General features: G+C 42.2%; 1 protein-coding gene and 1 non-coding gene across 2 annotated transcripts in view; one reads left to right on the forward strand and one right to left on the reverse strand.

Moving 5' to 3' along the window:
* The first annotated feature begins 453 nt into the window (after positions 1–453).
* mRpL35 (mitochondrial ribosomal protein L35) overlaps positions 454–25,092 on the forward strand; it is a 32,725-nt gene continuing 8,086 nt past the window's right edge. The window contains exons 1-3 of the mRNA XM_080268071.1: positions 454–613; positions 10,456–10,661; positions 19,341–19,517. Of these exons, the coding sequence (XP_080124197.1) occupies positions 10,456–10,661; positions 19,341–19,517 (383 nt within the window). The 5' untranslated portion in view covers positions 454–613. The remainder of the gene's footprint in view (positions 614–10,455; positions 10,662–19,340; positions 19,518–25,092) is intronic.
* Positions 6,167–6,285, reverse strand: LOC145394296 (5S ribosomal RNA). Its single transcript, XR_013896369.1, has one exon. It is a non-coding gene; the product is annotated as a 5S ribosomal RNA (ribosomal RNA).

The following is a 25,092-nucleotide window of genomic DNA, read 5'->3' on the forward strand; positions in this document are numbered from 1 at the left end:
TTATGCCCACCAAACGGACACTAATATTAATATGTTCACTGCTTACTTTATGCAGTTCTAAGTAATTTTACTTCAATCAACATCCACCGCAAAGGCTTTTATAGTAACTGTAGGGGAGGATTCACTATGTTGCGGTAGATAACCGATGAAACTAAGATTATTTTGAAATGCATTAAGATATCGTTAGTTAACACCTTATTTTGTTAGAATATTACAGATATCGCTGTTGTGGAGGATCACAGCCTGATGAATTTACATTACTTTTACCTTTTAATAATCATAATCATCATCAGCCGTTGAGGTCCACTGCAGAACCGGCCTATCCCTAGTCCCCACCGAAGCAAAGACGATCCAGTCAGTGTATCTCTACCCAGTGGCTTAGGCTGTCTGGTAGAGACACCTTTTAATAATAAATAATTTAGGTTATATTCGCCTTCATTTTGCCGAGAAACGCTAAGTGTGCCGAAACTCCGGGCTGTATTTAGTAGGACTTGCCTTGCCTGTGAAGAGCTTAAAGGGAGGTTTGATCGCAGATTTTTGGTGTATGTATGATATACCGAAGTGTATTAAGGGAATTGCTACCTGTGACTGGTGGTTGCAGGATCAGTAAAAGGTAACTTGTACTCTGCTTACAGCTTTCATCGTAACCACTTTTTTTTTTTTTCCCTAATGTAAAGTTCGGTAAATGGCCGTTTTCCAGCCAGTCCTTTTTTTTTTTTTTTTTTTTTATCAGTATATAAAATGAATGACAGTTGTATCTACAGTCAGACTATGGCTGTTCTCTTGGTAATAACCAAAGTACAGTAGGTTGCCTACGGTAGGCCACTAATAGATGTATAAGTTAGCTTTTATGCTGTGATGATCGATTCCCGGAAAGAAAGTATCAGGAAAAAAAGTAACAGTAAAAAACGTAAGGGAAAGAGCTAATCTAACCTAACCTAATCTAACCTAACCTAACCTGACCTAATCTAACTTAACCTAACCTGACCTAATCTAACCTGACCTAACCTAGGAAAAGTTGTTACTTTTTTACTGTTACTTTTTTTCCTGATACTTTTTAACCTGACCTAATCTAACCTGACCTAACCTAGGAAAAGTTGTTACTTTTTTACTGTTACTTTTTTTCCTGATACTTTTTAACCTGACCTAATCTAACCTGACCTAACCTAGGAAAAGTTGTTACTTTTTTACTGTTACTTTTTTTCCTGATACTTTCTTTCCGATTCCCGTGATGATGATCCACATTTAATGCTCATAGAAATTTACAGATGACTTGTTAGAAGAGGCTGATGACCTTGTAACGTCAGCTGTGGATCATTCTTGCTGTCTGTAATGTGCTTGATGAATTTGTGCTGTATAGCTATACACAAATTTGTGCCTCTTCGTTTTCCATGTTCTGTCCAATCTCCGTTTATTAGTACGTTACCATATGGGTGCAGGTCTTCCATATTTCCCATTCAGATGGCCCTTTCACAGGGTGATAAGGAGAGGTTAGGTTAGAAGTTTTGGTCTGATAGGAATTTGGGGATTTGGATACCGGTATTAGGTTTAGTTGCAGTCCAGATAATGTTTAAAGTGGGCAGAAGCCACAACAGGAGTTCAGGGGGTGGATGCACTAATGCATCCACGTAAGGTTACCGTAAGGCTGCCGCCGCTACAGTCCCCGTACAGTGGTCAGTGATTTGCTATGCACTATGGTAACATTTCTCCCATCATCGTATGGTGACTAAGGCTAAGGACGAGGAAGAACTCGTGTTTTGGGGAATTTTTCCCCACTCAGCTGATGATGTCTTAGGCCAGTCACAGCGCAGGATACTTCTCTGCCTAGAAGCTTCAGCCAGTCATCGTGTTTGAAGACACTGCCTCTCTCAGGTGATGAGGACTCAAAAACAAAACAGGGGAACAGGCACTCTCACATTTGAATGAAATATATCAAATGTTTATCAGTTTGGGAAGTGCAGAATGAGCAGAAAGGATTCCTCACATTATTACTAGCATAACTGCTGCTGCCTGTTGTGCAGAAGTACTGAACATTACCATTATTATACAGTTACCGTATACAACAATTGCATTATTTCAGCATACTGTACTGTAAACAGAAATTCTCGTATATTTAACCTTGCTGCTGTGCAACACTGCTGTGACATTCAAGTGTGTTGTACACAACTAAACTGACAATACCACTGTACACTACTGTACCTGACAGTATATGTAGAAAAAAGGCCCCTAGTGGACATGCCCCTGGGATAAAAGCTCCAGCAAGGAAAATAAATTTGTATTATTTCCTATATTTGTTTAACAGTAGCCTGTCCTGACCTAACAACTTAAAATAACCAAGCCTAAGGTACCTAACTAAAATATCTAGCCTAACATATATACGGTTTCTTAGCTCAACAAACATAACCAAACTGAGCAAGCTAACCTAAGCTACCAGAACAAGCTAATCTTAACCTGACCTGACAAGCTAAATTTATCTTATTACACCTTAACCTTGGCCAGAGACTCACATACGGGACTGTTCTTGGTCGTTCCCTACTTTTGCCAGAAAGTACTGGATGACTCCTCAGATCCAAACACCAGAAAATCTAAAACCAACACATAAAAGGCTTGTATGACCGTTTTGGCTTTTTCTACTAATTCCTCCCTGGGAATGTCCAGATTCCCCCTGGCCCCTTCCCCTAACTTAATCTAACATAAACTAACTCAACATTACCCTAGAAGTAGTCTAACTTAACAAATTAAGCTAACTTTACCTTACCCCATCCTATAAATAAACTATCTATCTATCTATCTATAGCCCGATACCCTAATCCCGCATAGGGTGGCCACAGACAAAACGCCTCCAAGTCGCTCTGCCACCCACCATTTGATTACCCTCCCCCCAACTCACTCCCCCCTCCCTCATATACCTCTCAACTCCATCACTCCACCTCATCCTGGTCTACCCCCCCCTCCACCTCACCTACTGTACGCACACCTTCGTAGTCAGTCTTTCATTCTCCATTCTCTCCACATGTCCAAACCACCTCAGTGTATTTCTCTTTATCTTCTCAACCATATCCACATCCACCCCACAACGTTCCTTCACTTCTTCATTCATCAACCTGTCCTCCATGTCACTCTACATGCTCCTCTCAGGTAACTCATTTCCACTCCTCTCACTCTTAACTTGTTCCCCTCTTGCAAGGTCCATGCCTCGTTTCCATACTTCAGGGTAGGGATCACAATACTATCATGCAGTGACTTCTTAACTTCCATACTCACCTCCCTATTTCTCATCACTGCTTTCAGTGAACCAACAACCTTCCTTCCCTGCTGTACCCTTTCACGCACTTCATCCCCCAACGTTCCATCCTTACTCATCACACTACCCAAGTACAGTACTTGAATGCACTCACATTCTCCATATCCTCACCATCCAACCTCACTGTACATTCTGTGACTTCATTCCTCTCAAACACCATAACTTTACTCTTGTTTACATTAACTTTCAGATTCCTCTTCTTACACACTGTCCCAACTTCATTCACCAAACCTTGTGACTCCCATTCATCTTCACTCAACAAAACTGTATCATCAGCAAACAGCAACAACGGAATCTTCCAAATCTCACCCACATTCGTTAGAGCCACCTCCACATCCACTGCCCTATCTTGCACCACCTTTACAACCCCATCCATGTATATATTAAACAGCCATGGAGACATCACATAACCCTATTCAGTCCTACATTGAGATCAAAGAACACATTCAGCTCACCATCCACTCGCACCATAGCCCTAGGTCCTTCGTACATACTCTTCACAGCATTCAACAATTTCCCCTCCACTCCATGTATTCTTAATACCTTCCACATACCTTGCCTATCTATTCCGTCATAAGCTTTCTCCAAGTCCATGAAGGCAGCATACACTTTCTTTCCCTTCTCTAGATACTGGTACTTCTCCACTAACCATCTTAGAACGAATATATGATCTACACACCCTTTTCCCTTCCTAAATCCCCCTTGTTCTTCTCCAACTAGCTCCTCTGCCATATGCCTAACCTTGTCAGTGAGTATTCTACCATATATTTTTCCAGTTGTATTAAGAAGGCAAGTACCTCTATGGTTACCACATACTTCTCTCTCCCCTTTGTATAAAGGAGCAATTATACTGTACCAGTACCTGATTTCCAGTCCTTTGGAACCCTTCCCTCTTCCTAAGCCAATCTACACAACTTCCATATCCACTCCACAACAGTTTCACCCCCATACCTCAGCATTTCACCACGCACTCCATCAATTCCTGGGGCCTTTCCCATCTTGATCTTCTTCATTGCTTCCACTACTTCTGCCCTACTGATCTCTTCCTCCCTCCACTCATCTCTTCTTCTCCCAGCCATTTCCCAACCACATATACTCACACTGCTCTCACTCTCTACATTCAACAAATCCTCAAAGTGCTTCTTCCAACTCCTCAAAATCTCTGTCTTCCCCACCAACAATCTATTATTCCTATCTTTCACTCCCCTACTATTTCCCCTTTCACACTGCCTTACTTTCTTTACCTCCTTCCAAAACTTTTTCTTACTGTCCCTCCATTTCACATTCAGATTCCTCCCAAATTCTTCATCCACTTTCTTCTTACTCTCCTTCACCAGTCTCTTTACCTCCCTTCTGCTCACATATACCTCTCTCTTCTCTCTCTCATCTTCTCCCCTACCTCAACTCGCTAGCCATTCACTATATGCCTTGTTTTGTTCCACAGCTCGTTTCACCTCATCATTCCACCATGCTGTCCCTTGCACACCCTTGCATCTCCTCCTCACTCCACAAACCACCTCACATGCTGCGCCTATCTCTTCCTTGAATATCTTACATATGTCTTCCACCCCTTCCATCTGCTCTAATTCATACCTTCCCAATCTTTCTTCCACTATGCTCCTATACTCTGCCATTTTCTCACTATCTTGCAGCTCCTCCACTCTTCTCACTGGAGCTGTTTCCTCCTGTCTTCCCCTTTGTCTCTTCAACCATTTTCTTTGCAGCTCTACCTTGGCCATCACTAAGTGATTGTCTGAGACTCCATTCCCCCACCCTCTCCACACTCTTGCATCCAACACTTGTTTTCTCATTTGCTAACTAACATAATCTAAATAACTCATGTAGCTAAAATAATCCAACATTATCTAAATAACTCATTTAGTAACGATAATCCAGTCTAACCTAAGAGTAACCAAAGCTTCACCTACCTAATAATTCTTTAACTAATCTCACTCAGCACTAACCCAGACCAAATTAGCCTAACCAGAGTTTCGCGGAGCTAACCATACTATAACCCAATCCAAAAATAAACAGACCTAACCTAACAAAAATTTACCTGATCTAACCTAAACTTAAACCTAACCTAATTCTTAAACAATAAAATCTAACCCAACACTAACCTAACCTTAAATTGGCCTAAACAGAGTTAAACTTAGCTAAGCTAATCATAACCCAGTGTAAAGATAAACATATCTGTCCTAACAAAAATTTACCTAATCTATCCTAGACTTAAACTAACCTAGCCTAACCTTGATCTCAGATTAACCTATCTTGAAACAGTATCATAAAAAGGGCTTTTGTTCTAGAGCCTTGACCTATTAGGCTATTCTCCCAGTGTACCGGTATTTCATCGTGACAGTGTATACTACTGTACAACATGACACATTATACTGCTGTACAGCAGTACACTATACAGTATTGCACACTAACATTACTGTATACTACTGTAGGCTACAACATTAAAGCACATTATAATTTTGCACAACACTAAAGCATACGGTACTTTATTACTGTACTGTAAAACACTAATGTACCCTATAGTACTACACAACACTAATTTACCCTAAAATACCATACAGCACTAAAGTACGCATGAAACTGTAGAAGACAAGCATACACTAATACTGAAACCACATATTTACTCTATTGTACAATACACCGCCCTGTATATTGTCATATAACACCTCTGTAAACTACCAAGTATAGTGAAATAATTCATTTACATAAGAAAGAATGGTTCATTCATTCATTCATTGCCAGACGCCATGTATCCCAAACAGGGTGGCCAAGGGCCCAGAGTTAACTGTTTTACGGGGAGGGGCACTAATCCTCCACCAACCCCACTTGACACGTAGGGAGTTATGCCAACAGCATCTGGTGTTCCCAGGCGGTCACCCATCCAAGTACTAACCAGACCCAACGTTGCTTAACTTCGCTGATCGGACGGGAAGCGGTGTACTCAACGTGGTATGGCCGTTGGCAAAGAATGGTTAATTCGGTTTATTTTTGGATGGCTCAAAGATACGGGAGACATAAGGGTGGTCGGGCCCACCCATAACGGTGGTGGTAACTTTGGCTCCTGTAAGGTCCCCAAAAGTTTTTATGCATGCCAACTTTCAATGCTGCTCCCTTTTCCCCTGCTCGTAGTGACTTACGGGACCACAACTGCGTTAGTGCATCCGGTCCCATGTGTTTTAAATGTGCATTGTAGTTATATTGCAACATTTGCAATCATTTTTTTTTTTTTTTTTTCCCAACTCTGGGCATGGCTTCACAACCCATTACTATTTCCCAGTAGTCTTCTTGTGTCCATACACCTTCACACTCCATGACACTTCTGTCACAGATTAATAATAAAGAACATTTAATATTCAAATTTTGCCCGTGTCTACCCAGAAGTCGCAGCGGTTGTGTGTGTGTATGCGTCCTGCAATGTCCCCACGCGGCTATCTCCACACTCACAAATGCAGAGGACTTTGCCCCTCAGACCATACCTGTAGCAGCGTGGGACAAACTGGTACCTGTGATAGTCCCTCGACTTTGGAGAGTGATGACAAAGGACAGGAAGAATCCCAACCAAAGGAAACGTCCTTGGATAGTACTAGTGGTACGGCACAAACGGCACCATGTGTCACGAATGACACAGGACCGAGCATCAGCAGACGACAGCGTACAGGGGAGGATGACGAAGTGCCCGCTAATGAGCTCAGAATGGAATGCGGTGCACTGGAGGTACATCAGGATGGCAGAGTAAATCTGAATTTCCCCTCGGATTGTGAGCCTTTCCTGTCACAAAAAATATAAGTGGGCCATATCTGTGGCAAAACAATTTCCTGAATATGAAAGACTGTTCAAAGAAGGTAGCATGACTTACCTCCTCTCATCATCTCTTATCTCTGACCGCTGTCCCTCTAGCAGCCTGGTGCATGTGCTTAAAACTTGCCCTTTCAGTTATTTTGAATGTCAGAATCTGATTTCATTAATGTTAGCTATGATCATGTATGTACTGTGCGAGGTGAATTCAAGGTAATCCTTAAGGAGACATAGGACAGCCTCTTTAAAATTAAAAGAATGTCATTAATTCCTTAAGAAATGGGTACAGTCCTTCCATACTTTTTATTGAAATGAGTCTTTCACAGGTTACTTGTTATTTTCCCTGGATTACCACAGCTACTGGGCACTTTTATAAACTTACCTCTGAAGCTGTAAATGAGGATTTAGAATGCTTAAATATTCCACCAACATCTGCCAGTAGCTGGCCATATTTAACTTTCCTAATGCGCATTTTTACATTTGAAAGCTGGGTGTCAAATGCAAGTGAGGTTAGGTTGGATTAGGCTTGGTTTGGTTAGGTTAGGTTGGATTAAATCATTAAGGTTCCCATTGCTTTGACACGGGATACATTGAGGTGTCCAGTCAGAGCGATAGGCAGTAAACAATGTGGCCAGTCGTAGAGACCATCGGCAAACATTGTCGCGGGCAACCTGGCTGCTTCCTTAACCACCCAAAAATAGGTACTGTATATAGTGTCTTTTTGCAGTCTTTTCTTGCAATCACAATTCAACAGTTAACTGTCTGTGTTGCATATATACCAAAATTATGAGATCGTGAGTTTGTTATAATATAGGTGGAATCACTGTGCCCGTTTGGTAAAGAATTACCAAAATTTCTCACCAGCCTTTGAACTGAATCAGTGACTTTGTAAAGGTGTACAGAAGTGCATTTTTGAGCAAGAAGATCTATCAGTAAACAAGGAAAATCTGAATATGCAAGGGATAGTCTTAAGATAGATTAAATGAAGAAAGTACAGTACCCTCGCATCCAGTACGTGTTTGTCCAGTACTGTTCACATCCAGTACGGTCGGTAAAAAAATATATAATAATTTTTTACTGTAGTACGGATTTGTTGGGCTGGTATGGATTGACCGCGCAAAGTGGGCCAAATCTGAGGAGTTCTTTTGCAGTACTGACGTGCTGCGTCCAGTACTACTACATGCGCGCGCGAGGGAAGATTGCCAACACCGAGGAACATTTCTTTAGTACTGCCATGCCAGTCCAATACGCCTTCCTCATGACTCGTGACGTGCCATGATGAGAGGAGAGCCTTGGGGAAACCTCAACAGCAGGCAGGAGCAGCAGCACTTCCCCCTGATGACGACAATGATGCTGTGTCAGTGTGTGACTATGAGGGAGGTTGAGGCAGAGAGGCCTCCTCAGGATCCTGAAGGCCCTCCTCCAGGGGGTCAGTAGGACCTCCTACAGCCTCAGAAACCCCTCCCCCTTTCCCCGCCAAGCCCATCACCACTCACCTTAAAGATTGGTAAAATCTTAGTTGTGTCTAAATGTAGTTAAGTTGAATTTTGGGGAGACTTCTTTAAGGCTTGTCTGACATTATTCATTTTTCCCATAAGGTCTGTTGATTGTCCAGTACGGATTTAGTACAGTATGGCAGTACTGTCTGACAAAAATACTGTACAGGACGCAAGGGTACTGTACAAGAAACAAGCAGATTCTAGTCATTGGAGAGTTTAATTTTAGTAACTCACTTTGGGAAGAGAATGGAGTTTGAACGGCTCCCAAAATTATGGTCAGGCTCACAGTTTCCTGGAGGCTTTGAAGGACAAGTTTTGGACCCAGCATGTACATGACTGGACCCACTTGCACATGACAGATAACCCACCCATGTTGGACCTCATCTTCACAAAGACTGACTGGGAGATTAATGACCTAATGTACGTAGCGCCACTAGGCCAAAGCAAACATGCCATAGCTACTGAATTACCATGTCCTTCGTCCGGTCCGTGGTCGTCATCTTTTGGTCAGCCCTTGTCCGAGGTTTCTTGTTCGTCTTTTTAGTTAGTTGTTTTCCAGGGAGGGGCACTAACAAAAGTTACCTTCCTTAAGATTGTGAGAATGTAAGAAGGCAGGTGAAATTGCTGTGCCCGTGTGGTGAAGTTTTACCCTCGTTTCAGATTCAAGAACAGAAGTAGAGTTTATGACTGAAGCTGGCAGACAGTTCCACTTGGTTTGGACCTTGTTACAAAACATGTTTTCTCATACTGAGTCCTAATCTCTTTTCGAAATCCTTTTAGAATGTCCTTGCATTACAGAATCCTCACGTCTCACAAATGATTCCCACAGACTTCCTGATCATATATTCCACATAGAATCTTTTGGGTCTCAGTTGTGTCTCCAAGTTGCTTATTTCCCAGAAATGGAAGGTCAAGCTTTTCATTCTCTCAGTATGCTACTGTAAGTCATTTAAGGTGAACACAAGTTTTGTAGCTCAGTGCTGGACATTTTCATCTATCTCTTCATCCCCAACTTTATAAGGACGCCATACCTGCCTCCCATATTCCAAGTGTGGTCTCATCAAGGCTATGTAGAGTGACGTAAACATTATTTCATCTAAAGTAATGAAATTCCTACTGGTAGTAGTTATAACCCACAGTCTCACAGGCTGTCAAACTGTGCTATTAGTTGCAAGAGTGTTCACTGGCTCATGTTCCAGTCACTGGTAGTCTCAGTTAATACGTCCTCTTAGGATCAGAGGATCAGGAATACCCTCATCAAGGATCTCTCAGTCTGGAAGTGATGGGAAGCTACTTCTTATCAACTGGTAATCATTAGTAACCAGAATGAAGTGGTAAAAATTGGACAAAGTCCATGAAGTGTTTTTTTTAATACCACTTTAACACATGTTTTCAGACATTTACTTTACACTTTTGTTGCAAATGAATGTTAACCTAATTCAGCAATGTTTAGGTTATGTATATTATAGCAACTTGTATTTTTTTAGTTTATTCCTGGTACTATTTGTGTTTAGGTTATAATATACTAGCTGTTACGTTTTCTTACAGGGGCTGATATACCCGTACAATATGTGTCAGACATTGTACGACAAGGCATTTTTATTTATCACTTTTTGTACAGTTATGTTTTACTGTTAATTCCTAAGCCATTTGCAGAAATATTGCCACTTATAGTTTTATTGATAATCATAAAACAGATTTGATCGTTCTCCTAGTTAGTGCTCCAAATGTATGGAAAAAGTTGTAATAGTTTGAAGTACTGTATATCCCAGACATAAAGTGGACCATTTGTTTATGTTCATGTTAGGCTATGTTACTAACTGTTGCATTCTTTTTCAGATGATGATAACATCATGTATGTTCTCAGTACCAGTACTTAGAAGAGTGGCAGCAATTGCATCAAGATCAGTTATTTCTCCTAAGAATGTGAATATAGCAAGATGTCTGGTAGGGGACAGTGCACCACTCATAAGGCACTATATGGCATGCCAGCTAAGTATTTCCTCTCTGCCATCACGCACCTTGCCTTCTAAAACCATTTCAGGGTGAGTGTTTGGATTCCTAGGTAAAAGTTTGGTAGTTTTATATGGTATTCCATATTTAATTAATGCTTGGTTTTTACTTTGAAATGAGTTACCGGTACATCATTATCCATATATATTCTGTAAAAAATGTTAATCAAATATTACTCATTCATACAGCAAAGAGATTTCTTCCTGAGAATTTAGCAAGACATCTCACAAGCAAATATCTCCATGCCCACCGCTGTCGAGTTACCTTTCTTGGATCAAAAGTGTGACAGCAAAAAAGCAAAGCCCAAGCTGTCAGAGGGAAACCCTGTCAGACAAGTTGACACTTGACCTGACCCATCATATCTTTACAGAACTTGCTTTGTAAACAATAGATGCACTGAAGGACTGTATATTGGCTAATTCAGTATCCATTTTTATTCACAGTCAAGTCACCTGTAGCCACCACAAACAAAATGTAATCAGTGAGACATACTGAGTGCTATGTAGTTACACTCTGATGAAATATAGCGTTGAAGCTGTGTTTAATCATAGAAAGAATAGCCAAGTGGTAGAACATGGTTGACTGGAAATACCCTGTGTTATTGTCACATTAATTTTATTTTTATCAGTCTAAAGGACTGAGAGAAGGGTTGTATCAGTTTCATATGAATTTCTTCAAGTTGAGGAACCATTTATATACCTTATGATTTTCTCTCTCTCTCTCTCTCTCTCTCTTTCTCACATTTGGCTGCTGTATGATATTGATATTTACTGGCATTTTGTTCCGACTACTGCCAGGTATCTGTACATTACCTTTATTTAGCTTAAGGCAGACCTCTGGACTGAAGGAGTTGGCAGTACAATACATACTGGTACATATACAGTAAGCATAAATAAAAGAAGTATTGTACAAGTTATTCAGTTCATTTTGTGTCAGTTCATTAATGCTTTGATAAATTTTACTATAGGGTATATATATATATATATATATATATATATATATATATATATATATATATATATGTGTGTGTGTGTGTGTGTGTGTAGATGATCAATTGTCGAATACCTGCTTCGGAATCCTGTCTGTTCATGAGGTTGGTTTTCCTCCAAAATTGTTGTTATTCTGTTTGTATGGACTTTAGTGAAGAGTTTGTAAGTGACTGATAATGAGTTAATGGGTCGATAGTAACTAAGATCTTTTGAGTCATCTTTTTTGTAGAGTAAAATAATTATTGCATTACACCATGTTTTGGGAATTTTCTTCTGTTTTATACAGTGGGTAAAAAAGTGAGCAAGCCTATTTTGTACTTCTACTCAGGCATCCAACGGTAAATCTGTTACTATTCCATCTTCTCCCGGAGCCTTCCCTCTTTTCATATTTTTAAGACAAATATTTTGTTCGTCTGGTGTTACCTCAGGTATTTTACTTGTGTCAACTAAAAAGTTATCTATATATGGAGCCTCTGTGGTACAGTGTTAGAGTGTACGTTTCGCACGCTGGTGAGCGCGAGTTAGCCTCCCGCCAGAGTTGTAAAAACTTTGGAAAGCATTCACCAAGCCACTTGCTACTTTTGTTGGACACAAAGGGTGCTGTGGTTGAACCAGTGTCGCATACTAGTATGCTTGCACCCAATTGGCTTAAAGCGGGCCGATTACACTTGGTTCACAGACTACACACACATCCAAAGCCACTACAACACTACAATCACACTCACAAGCACTTCTTACCCTACATACAGTCTCTACCAGACAGCCTAAGCCACTGGGTAGAGATACATTGGCTGTATCGTCCCTGCTTCGCTAGGGATAGGTCGGTCCTATATATATATATACAGTATATATATATTATATATATATATATATATATATATATATATATATATATATATATATATATATATACATATATATATATATATATATATATATATATATATATATATATATATATATATATATGTATACACACATCCATCCATCCATCATCCAATCCTACATTGCCCCATGAGGAGTGTAGAAGCCCTGGGCTAGGCAGTTGGTTCTGACATTTAAGATGAGAGTGACCAGCCTTACTCATCCCTGAGTGGTATTACATGAGCAATCAACCCCAACCATCCCTTGGATATAAACCTTCACCGGCTCGGTCCAATTGGAAAGCAATAATTACCCACTAAAACCACCAGGCGCCAAAATCTGGTTATATGGTTACCACCCAGCGTAGTAAATGCTTTCCTGGTGTTCAGGAAACCATTTGGCTTGTCACTCAGTGTAGAGTCACCCACAGGCTGAAGGAAGAGGAAAGAATGAAGGAAAGAAAGACACAAGAGGGAGTGTAAAGTCACCTGTAGGCAGAAGGACAAGGAAAGAATGAAGGAAAGAAAGACAGAATAGAATGGAAGGAAAGAAGGATGGAGAGGAAAGGGCAAACACCCGAGAGCAGCACTACATCGAGTGAGTGGATGGTGAGCGCTCCCATCTACCACAATATATATATATATATATATATATATAAAGTACCTCGCGTCCAACACGCGTTAGTCCAGCACGATTCAGGTCCAGCACGGAGAGCAAATAATTAGTATTATTTAATACAATTTAATTACTGCAACACGAGTGTGTTAGCATAACATGCACAGAGCTCCAAGAAGTGGGCGAAATCCGCAGAGTTCAACTCTAGCACGATCATCCCTGGTCCAGCATGGTCATACTGGACATTCCCATGATGATGATAGCCAATGAAAACTGGGCATAGGCTTCACAGCCTGCTTTCAAGGCCCAGTAGTTCTCCTATGTACCGCACACCTCTACATGTCACCACTTCGGCGCTAACACCCACCGTCCATATTGAATACATCCTAGGGCTGTCTCATACAGGACTGGTGTATTGGTATTAGCGGGGGTATTTTTATGACATGTTGGCGGGCCTTCTGGTAGATCAGGAAAGTCTGATTTTATGAAATTCAAATCCTTAAACTGTTCCCTGCCTCAGCGGGATTTGAACCCGGGTCCGTCAGGACTGCAGGCCAACTCTCTACCGATTGAGCCACTGCCTCCCCCTATATATATATATATATATATATAGTAATCACTCTAATATCCGGACGCCCAATATCCGAACATCCCCACTAACCGGACATAATCGTCCCAGGATCCAATATTCCCAAAATGGTCCGAAAACCCCAAAAAATTATTTTAAAAAAACGAATTTTTCCCACCCGTTATTTGAACTTGCTGCGCGCGGGGCAGGAGAGCATTGTTGTGGCGCATCATTCCTCCGACATCCAATAGAGCGCCCCTGCATCCTCCCCACTTTCCTCCTGTCTCTCGCCGCAAGTGCACGCTCGTCGTTATGGCTGCCCACGTGATCGCTTTTGTGGTGGTGCCTTACCTGCTGCAGGCACTCCTGCTGCTCTCGGGCCTCCTCTTAGTGTGTGTGATGATGGCCCCGCCACCTGAGAAAAGAAAGAGAGTGGTGTTGACTCTGGAGAAGAAACGGGAGATACTGGAGAAAGTAGATGCGGGGTGGTCTTCTTCCCACATCCTCCGCGAGTTTAACCTGGCCCGATCTACTTTGTTCGATATCAAACGTTCCTGAGACAAACTCATGCAGTACACGGCTGACTTCTCGTCGAGAAGCAAACGCAACGTGGAGAGGAAGGTGATGTTTACCCCCAAGTTTGCAGAAATCGACCGCTCCACGTTGATTTGGTATTGACAGCAACGTGCTGCTGGTGTGATGGTACGTGGAACGGAGCTGAAGGCTGCTGCTGAGAAGTTCGCCAGGCTTCACGATGCCCTAGACTTCAAGGCATCCGAGGATTGGCTCTTTTCATTCAAGTTACGGCATGGCCTTACCAACTGTAAAGCTCATGGTGAAGCTTTGGACGCTAACGAGGATGGAGTTGACGAGTTTCGGCACAAGGTGAAGGGCTTGATCGACAGGGAGGGCCTCACTTTTGGTCAAGTCTACAACGCAGACGAAACTGGTCTATTCTATCACTTGCTGCCAACGAACACTCTAGCCAAGGAGACGGAGAAGCGTGTACCAGGCCGCAAGCTCTCCAAGGAACGGATATCTGCTTTGTGTTGTGCCAATGCTAACGGCATGCACCGGCTTAAGCCCGTTGTTGTTGGCCGCGCAAAGTAGCCTCGGTGTCTTCGTGGGGTGATGGATGTCCTTCCTGTCGTCTGATACCATTCTTTGAAGGCATGGTTTACAGCCGTGATCTTCAAAGACTGGTTCCACCGCCATTTCGTCAAGGAGGTCATCAATTACCAGACGAAGACACTGGGAATCCCACGTGACCAGGTAAAGGCCCTCCTTCTCCTCGACAATGCACCTGCCCACCCGTGCGACAAGGACTTGGTTGCTGAGAACTGCTGGATTAGGTGCATGTTTCTGCCACCTAATACGACTGCTCTCATCCAACCAATGGACCAAGGAGTGATCATGGCAACAAAGCGCCTATACTGAAGGAAGTTCCTGGACGAGGTGATGGTTGTTCTTGAGGACGAGGACGAGCACAGGGAGGGACGGGACATACGAGGCAAGCGGACTTTGGAAAACCTTCGCCGCTACAACATCGTCAGCTCTGTACAACTGGGCTAGTGCATGGAAGGAAGTCCCTGTGAAGACTCTGGAAAATGGTTGGTCTCGTCTGCTTCTCGGAACGGATGTGGAGTACGATTTTCTAGGGTTTGACATGGATGACTTCCATGCACGGCTACGTACGCACGGCGATGATGTTGATGTGGACGATGTTCGTGAGTGGTTGGATGACAACGAGGGCGATCCTGGGTATCAGACATTGTATGATATCGAGATCGCGTCTTCAGTTGCAGGTGTCAGTACCGAGCTTGAAGATTCCGACGAGGAAGGCGACGATGATGCGGACTCCTCTCAGCAGGACACTACTCCAGCCATCCCCAAGCTGAGCGCACTCCGGGAACATCTAGAGTTCGTCCTAGACTACCTGGAACACCCAGACTGCGACAGGGAGATGGGGCCCTTGGGACTTGTGGAGGAAGTGCGTGCTTTCAGGCAGCGCATCATCAATCGTCAGAATCGTCGGTCGTTGCGTCAATCAACCATTGACAGTTTTTTCAGGCCGTGACCCCCACTGTGCCCAGCCCTGGCTCCATTCCGTTGCCTCCCCAAGACAGGCCCTCATGCTCCGAGCCACAGCCCAGCACATCAGCCACGGTGGAGTCACCGCTCGACATGAGTTTGTGGCTGTCTTCAGAGTCCTCTGCAGTGGGTACGCCATCACCACGACCCAGCAGCGCACCCCTAGGTCACCTGCCAGTGATACTCTCGGACTCTGACAGTGAATAAACAGCAAGAACTTCTCCACTAGACCACACGGGAATTTACAGTGTTGTGCAGTGAAAAAAACAGTGTGTTTTGTTAAGGATTTACAGTTGTGAGAGAAAAGACTCATTTGGAACAAAATTTAATGTAAATAGACTTTTTCGTTTTGGCTTTGGAAAATTATTAGAAGAATGGGAAAAGTTAAAGTGCAGAGTGCAACACTTAGTAAGTTACAATGGAGCATTAGTTAGACAAGAGTGCGCACGGTGAAGAGAACGGACTTCTGTGTGTGATTGACTAAGTTCAGTGCAAGACTTCAGGAACAGTGTACTGGAAGTGCTTCAGGAAATCCTTCTTACTGTCAGAGTCCGAGAGGAGGCAGTTATTCATCGAGGTGGCCATGGACTTGCTGTAAGTAGGCAGAATGTTTCATACTGTACTTTTTTCCATACTATACTTACCTCATGTCACTCTTTAATGTCCTTTATTGGTGTGAATAGGGTGTTAGGAGCTATGCATGTGCAGTAGGAAGGTGTTTTTCTGAGTTAGGCTAGGTTAGGGTCCATAAGTACCAGTCCTGGAGCCAGTCACCAGAATGTTTAATATTGTATGAACCTACTTCTAAACCCTCATTTTATGCTTCTTTTGGATTTATTTCAGTCATTTATGTGCCTTATTGGTGTGATTTGGGTCTTGAATAGGTGCTATGCATGTCCAGAGGGAGTTGTATAGGTGTTTCTCTGAGTTAGGGTCCATAAGAACAAGTCCATAAGCTGGGGACCAATATCCGGACAGGACCACTATCCGGACCTGCCTATGGCTCTATTACGTCGGATATTGGAGTGATTACTGTATGTATATATATATATATATATATATATATATATATATATATATATATATATATTATGCTAGTAAGAATGAACCAAAGACTAGGAGCCTGCAAATAATTCCTTCCAAGAATAAAACAAAAACAATACAAAAGTGAGCCAAATTCAAGATCTGTTCATTTCGAGATGCCTGGATACTTTGTGTTTGAAAGACCGGAAATCACAAGAAGTAGGAAATACAGACAGAGGGAGTCGGTTCCAGAGATGACCTGTTTCATAAATGAAGGACTGGGAGTAACGGTTAACTCTTGGATTAGAGAGTTGGACAGAAAAGGGATGAGAGTTTGTTGCTAGACAGGTGTTACGTGCCCGTCATAGAGCTGGAGGAATGCAAGCAGACAGTTCAGAGGAGCAGTGACCATGGAAGTAGCGATAGAAAAGAAATAAAGATTCAACAGTGCAGCGAAGAGACAGAGGTTGAAGGGAGCCAGTAAAGAGGAGGAGAGTTAATGAGACGAAAAGCCTTTGACTTCACCCTATTGAGAAGAGCAATATGTGGGGAGCCTCCCCACACATGAGAGTTGAACTCTACACAGGGGCGAATAAAACCCGTGTATAAAGTAAAAAATTGTGCAGGGGTAAAGAAGGTACAGAGTTGGCTTAGCACACCTAATCTCTTGGAAGCTGATTTTACAAGAGATGTAATATGATCTTTCCAAGATAAATCCCGAGTGATTGAAACCCCAAGCATGTTCAAGGATGATGCAGGTTTGACTTGGATATTATTAAACATTAGTGGGTACTCCTGTGGAAGATTTTGTCTGGTTCTGTCTATCTATTGCCAGACGCCTCAATCCCGTTTGGGGTGGCCACAAACAAATCACAAGAAGTCGCCCTGTCCCCCGCCATTTCACTGCCCTGCTCCCAACTCACACCCCCCTCTCTCATATACCTCTCCACCCCATCCCTCCATCTCATCCTCGGCCTTCCCTTCCCTCTTCCCTCCTCCACCTCACTCACATACACTCTCTTCGTCAGTCTTTCACTCTCCATCCTCTCCACATGGCCAAACCGTCTCGGTGTGTTCCGCATAACGCTTCCTATTACATCCACATCCACACCACAACGCTCCTTTATATCCTCATTTGTCAGCCTGTCTCTCCATGTGACTCCACAGGCTCCTCTTAAATAACTCATTTCCACTGCTGTCACTCTTGACTTGTGTCCTTCCAACAACGTCCAAGCTTCACTTCCGTATGCTAGAGTTGGTATCACAATACTGTCATGTAGTAACTTTTTCACTTCCATGCTCACTTCCCTGTTTCTTATCACTGCTTTCAAAGAACCAGCAACCTTTCTTCCCTGCTGTACCCTTTCAAGCATTTCACCCTCCAAACCTCCATCCTTACTCATCACACTACCTGAGTACTTAAACGTACTCACATTTTCCAATTCCTCACCATCCAACCTCACTGTACATTCACTGACTTCATCTCTCTCAAAGACCATCACTCTACTCTTCCCTACATTCACCTTTAGATTCCGTTTGTTACACACTCTTCCAAACTCATCCACCAAGCCTTGCAGCTCCCCTTTGTCTTCACTCAACAACACAGTATCATCTGCAAACAACAGTACAGGGAGTTTCCAAACACTACCCTCTCTCACCAGGGCCACTCCAGCATCCACTACCCTACCTTGTACCTCTTTTATTACCCCATCCATGTACAGATTGAACAACCATGGAGACATGACATCCCTGTTTCAACCCAACTCTCAAAGAGAAAAATTCACTTAGTTCACCATCCACACGCACTGCAGCCTTCGCACCATCGTACATACTCTTCACAGCATTCAGCAACTTCCCATCCACTCCATATATTCTTAACACTTTCCACAATCCTTGTCTGTCCACCCTGTCATATGCTTTCTCCAAATCCATGAAAGCCACATACAACTTCCTTCCCTTCTCTAGAAACTTTTCCACTAAAGATCTAAGAATGAATATCTGATCTACACAACCTCTTCTCTTCCTAAAGCCTCCCTGTTCTTCTCCAACTAATTTCTCCGTTCTTTCTCTAACTCTGTCAATAAGTATCTTACCATACACTTTTCCTGTTATACTAAGAAGACAAATGCCCCTGTGATTACCACACACTTCTTTTTCCCCTTTTCCATTGTACAAGGGAACAATTATACCTGACTTCCAATCCTCCGGGACTCTACCTTCCTCCCAGGCCACTCTACACATCTTCCACATCCATTCTATTACCATCTCTCCCCCATGCTTCAGCATTTCACCACACACTCCATCAATTCCTGGGGCTTTCCCTGATCTAACTTTCTTCATTGCTTCCACAACTTCTATCCTACTGATTTCCTCCTGTCTTCTCACCTCCCTTCCTCTCCCAACCATTCCCCAGTCTGGTTGATAGGTGTAAAAACTGAGTCTTTGATGCATAAAAAACAACAAGATTATTTTTACCCCAGTCAGAGATAAGAATCTAGTCAGACATTAGTTGTATATGTACATATAATCACTGTATTTAAAGACTGTTAAATCTTCCACAGCTTGACGTCAGTTCTGAGTGCCAGAGTGGGAGAGTTTATGATCAAGCCAAACTCTCTCTCATGCCCTCCCCTCCCTCTCGGCACTTGCCAGACCCGTTCAGTGGTAAAGTGGTCACTGCAGAAGGGCAAGAGGAAGAGTGTTAAAGCTGTTATCAAGCGCTTCATGAGACTTCATTGGTGAGTTTGAGAGATATAAAACCATATACCGTCGTGGTCATAAATAATCACCTATCCTCTGGTACCCCATGCCTCAGGCTGGTTCCTTTATGCGTGGCAAGTCACGCTGAAGTAAGAGGGGCTTGGGGGGGGGAGAGGAGGGAAGGTGGGTGGGGGGACTAGTGATGGTAGGAAGGTGGAGTGAAGAAGGGGAGGGAGGGAAGGTAGAGGAGGGAGAATGAAATGCGAAGTGGTGGTCACATAATTTGTCTGTTTTTCATTCATGGCATTATATACAGGAATTTATATTCCGTAGGCAATGCTGCATTACACCTTGTATAGCGGCGTCAGATAACAAGCTTTAGATAGGTGGTGATATCAAGTACTGGCTGGTGAGAGAAATATACTGACTTAACAGTTCAAACATTAGTATGGAGCCAGATATTTATGTTTATCCGTGTATTTTGACTTCAGACGCAGAATGGAATCTGGATGGCTTTGACTTGTGTAGTGTTTATGTATAAAACGTCCTCTACCATTACATTTAATTAAATTTTGGAACTAAATATCAAGTGCAACCTTTGACACGGCTGTGTCCACAGTAAATATGATCATCCTTTCGCTATATACTGTACTCCCTAAATAGTCACTGTCATGTCAACTATTTTATGGCATCTCTGTATGAAAAGGCTATTTAAAATAACTGTGCATAAAAGGTAAATAAATCTGATGTCTTTGCACATTGGTGGATATAATAACGATATCTCTCATAGTCTGTTAGAAGGGAAGAGAAACAAAATCCTACCCAAACTCCTGAAATATATCTTTGTCAGTGTTAACCGACATTGTTCAAGCCAAAGCAATCAGGAAAACCTTAGTAAGTAGTTCAGTGGTCTCCTGCCTCAATAACCTCTTGCAGTTTTTGCAGCACTGAGGAATCAGTGTTGTTGATGGTTTGCTGGTTTCGTCTGAACAGCTCCTACTCTTCCTTGGTGTGCTCCTTGGGTGTGCTGGAGGAGGCGGGACCGTGTCCTCTCGTTCTCTGGCTCCCCCGCATGGACAATCTGGGCCCACACATTCTCGACAGCTCTGCACTAATGTTTGATCTGTCACATTAGTATATTTCTCTCACAAACCAGCCCAATATATCATCACCTATCTAAAGTTTGTTATCTGATGCCTGTATACAAGGCATAATGCAGCATTATCTACCAAATATTAACTCCTTTATGTAATGCCCTAAATGAAAGAAAATAGACCAATAATGTTACCACTACTTCGCATAGCATTCTTCCTCCCCAACCTACCCTCCCTCCCCTCCCTCACTCCACCCCTGCACCATTGCTTGTCCCCCCCCCCCACCTTCCCTTCTCTATTTGGCCCCTCCTTCTCAGCTGCTCTTTCTCCAGTGTGACTTGTCGCGCATAAAGGAGCCACCCTGAGGCATGGGGTACCGGAGGATAGGTGATTATTATTGACCACGACTGTACACTCTCATAGTACGGGAGTTTACAGTACTTATTTGAAAGATTTTATCTCTGAAAGTTAATACCCTGCCTCTGAGACAGTGGGTATTACAGTATTATATCTGTGCTATTTTGATGTAAATCTTTAGACTGATTTATACATATCAAAATACTGTTGTTATTATAAGACATTCAGTACAGTATTGTTGTCATTGTAGTACATGTATGAAAAGTGCTTTGGTAAACTGTGTACAGTAAAGCCCAATGTTTCGCTCCTAAATGGTTTCATGAAAGGTACTGCGAACTGTGAAACCTCTAAACTTGGGGCATTGATCCTATGGAAGATAGGGTAATTGGTTCCAGTTCCCATGCCAGCTCCCCCTAAAACCCACATATGCAATGTAAAATTTACCGATCACACCTGGAAAGAAACTAGTATTAATACAAAGCACATAATAGGCAGGAAACTCACTTGGAAGGCTGGAGTGAGGTGCGTAATGGAAGGGATAGGGGTGTAATTTCTGAGGCAGGAGATGAGGCTGACTCGTTGCGCTTCTTCCTCATGCATCTCACTGTTGACTCAGGAATCTTAAACATTTTACAAATTTCAGAATTCTTATCACCCTGCTTCATTTGCATCACAATTTACTTTTCAGATCATTGTCATACACATGCATCTTAAGACCAAAGTGGTAGTCATGTTTCACTCTCCCCTTACCTTTCTGACTTGGTGGCTCTGATCTCTTACCATGACTTCTCTCACCTCTAGGACCATTTTCCAAACCTCCAGAGCAGCTGGAAGCCATAGCGCAAGAGTAAAACCAAGAACATGAGTGGCGAGGCACAGAAAAAAAGGAACAGGGAGCAGGTTTAAACACAGTGCGCGGAGCATAGTGGATCTGTGGCAATAGCAGCAAGTTAGTGACGATCACTTTCCATGCCGTGGTTTGTTTACCTTTTCTCGCCACGAATGGTGGGGTTTTTGGTGCCAAACCTGGAGTTGGGAGATATTTGCAAGCACCCGCTAACCTTGAAACTGCAAACAAAGATGTCGCCAAACTTGGGGCTTTCCCGTACAGTACATACAGTATATTATAATATATATATATATATATATATATATATATATATATATATATATACCTATATATACCTATATATATATATATATATATATATATATATATATATATATATATATATACCTATATATACCTATATATATATATATATATATATATATATATATATATATATATATATATATATACCTATATATATATATATATATATATATATATATAAACACACACAGTATTGTGGTAGGTGGGGGCACTCACCATCCTTTCACTCGATGTAATGCTACTTTGGGTGTCTGCCCTTTCCTCTCATCCTTCCTTCCTCTTCTGTCTTTTTTGTCATTCATTCTTTTCCCTTCCTTCTGCCTATGGGTGACTTTACACTCCCTCTTCTGTCTTTCTTTCCTTCATTTTTTCCTCTTCCTTCTGCCAATGGTTGACTCTACACTGAGTGACAGGCCAAATGGTTTCCTGTACACCAGGAAACCATTTACAGTACTATGCTGGGTGGTAACCATATACCTAAATTATGGTGCCTGGTGGTTTAGTGGGTAATTAAAGTGCTCCAATTTGATTGAGCCAGTGCGGGTTTATATCCAAGAGGTGGTTGAGGTTTATTGCTCACTCATTGCCACTGAGGGATAAGTGAGGCTGCTCACTCTCATCTTAAATGTCAGGACCAGCTTGCCTAGCCATGGGCTTTTACACTCCTCATGGGATTGGATGATATATATATATATATATATATATATATATATATATATAATATATATATACATATATATATATATATATATATATATATATATATATATATATATATATATATATATATATATATATATATATACTGTATATATATAGTAAATCCTTGTTTTTCGCTGCTTGGATGTTATGCCCAAACCTTGCGAACCGTGAAACATTGAAGTGTGAAGTTAAGAATCAATGGGAAAAATAGAGGAGCATTCCAGTAGGACACGTACCTACCCTATTAGAAAATACTATAACACCAAACAGGCCCTACCCAAAATTAAATGAAGAGTGCTAGCGCTAAAACAGAGTAACACAATAAACATGTGCCTGAAATGACATTAAAACTGTTATAAAGAGCTGCAGCACCAAAAATCCTTACCAGAAATAAAGTGAAGACTGGCTTGAGTGGTGAGTGAAGGTGTGTTGAGAGTGGATGGGCTAGTTCCCGATGTCACTAACCAAGGAAAAGCTGCCACTTTTCACCAGATTATTTAATTTTCGACATGAAAGTAGGTCAACTAAGCCCCAGTCATTTTATGTGTCCTTTTTGTCACTAAAAGGAAGGGAGAAATTATGACAACATTATTTTACTCACTGCTACAAGGAAGAGAGGCTGTAATATAGTTAAATAGAATCAAAAATTGGTGGTCTGAGTCTATCATCTCTGTTTAGGGACGGTTATTATGCTTTCCTTCATTAAATGTCAATAAGCTTTATTTTACATCCATTTCAGGTATTTGTCCATCAAAACAAAAATAAATAGTGTTACGAGAAACATGTAACGATTCTTTGTTAAGAAATATTAGCACAAAACGGCTGATGATCGTACGTTCGATACCAAACAATAACAAACACGTGTGTCTACTGCCCAGCTGGACCTGCTGTGTATTCACGACACGGCTGAAGATCGTACGTTACGATCATAAACAATAACAAACTCACGTGTGTCTACTGCCCCGCTGGACCTGCTGTATAAAGATCATGGAAAACTGTTTCATAGAAAAATGGACAGTGCCTAGACTGAGCATTGGTACGCATCGTCTGCATGCTGGTAGGGTCAAAGTGCAGGGAAACTAGCGAGGTGTGAAACAACTCGTAAACTTTTTTCTTGCGCGAAAAAAAAGGTGTTGAAGTAAAATGTGTCGAACTATGCCTTAATCCCATATGGGGTGGCCATAAACAAATCGCTTCCATGTTGCCCTGTCCCTTGCCATTTCACTGCCCTGCTCCCAGCTCACACACCCCTCTCTCATATACCTTTCCACTCCATCCCTCCATCTCATCCTTGGCCTCCCCCTCCCTCTCTCCCCCTCCATGTCACTCACATACACTCTCCTCATCAGTCTCTCACTCTCCAACCTCTCCACATGGCCAAAGCACCTCAATGTGTTTCTCCTAATGCTACCTATCACATCCACACCACAACGCTCCTTCAAATCCTCATTTGTCAGTCTGTCTCTCCTTGTGATTCCACAGGTTCCTCTCAAATAACTCATTTCCACTGCTTTCACTCTTGACTTGTGTCCCTCCAACAAGGTCCAAGCTTCACTTCCATATGTTAGAGTTGGTATCACAGTACTGTCGTGTAGTAACTTTTTCACTTCCATGCTGACTTTCCTGTTTATTATCACTGCTTTCATGGAACCAGCAACCTTTCGTCCTTGTTGTACCCTTTCAAGCACTTCACCCTCCAAACTTCCATCCTTACTCGTCACACTACCCAAGTACTTAAACGTACTCACATTCTCCATTTCCTCCTCATCCAACCCTCACTGTACATTCACTGACTTCACTTCTCTCGAAGACCATAACTTTACTCTTCCCTACGTTCACCTTGTTATTCCGTTTCTTACACACACTCCCAAATTCATCCATCAAGCCTTGCAGCTCCATTTCGTCTTCACTTAACAGCACAGTATCATCTGCAAACAACAGTACAGGAAGTTTCCAAACACTGCCATCTCTCATTAGGGTCACTCCAATATCCACTGCCCTACCTTGTATCTTTTATAACCCCATCCATGTACAGATTGAACAGCCATGGAGACATGACACATCCCTGTTTCAACCCAACCTTCAAATAGAAAAATTCACTCAGTTCACTTTCCACACGCACTGCAGCCTTGGCACCCCCATACGTACTCTTGACAGGATTCGACAACTTCCCATCTACTCCATATATTCTTAATACTTTCCACAATCCTTGTCTATCCACCCTGTCATATGCTTTCTCCAAATCCGTGAAGGCCGCATACAACTTCTTTCCTTTCTCTTGAAACTTTTCCACTAAAGATCTAA

The sequence above is a fragment of the Coenobita brevimanus genome, chromosome 26 (assembly GCF_032717465.1).
Source record: "Coenobita brevimanus isolate Jiangsu-jjx chromosome 26, ASM3271746v2, whole genome shotgun sequence".
Taxonomy (NCBI): domain Eukaryota; kingdom Metazoa; phylum Arthropoda; class Malacostraca; order Decapoda; family Coenobitidae; genus Coenobita; species Coenobita brevimanus.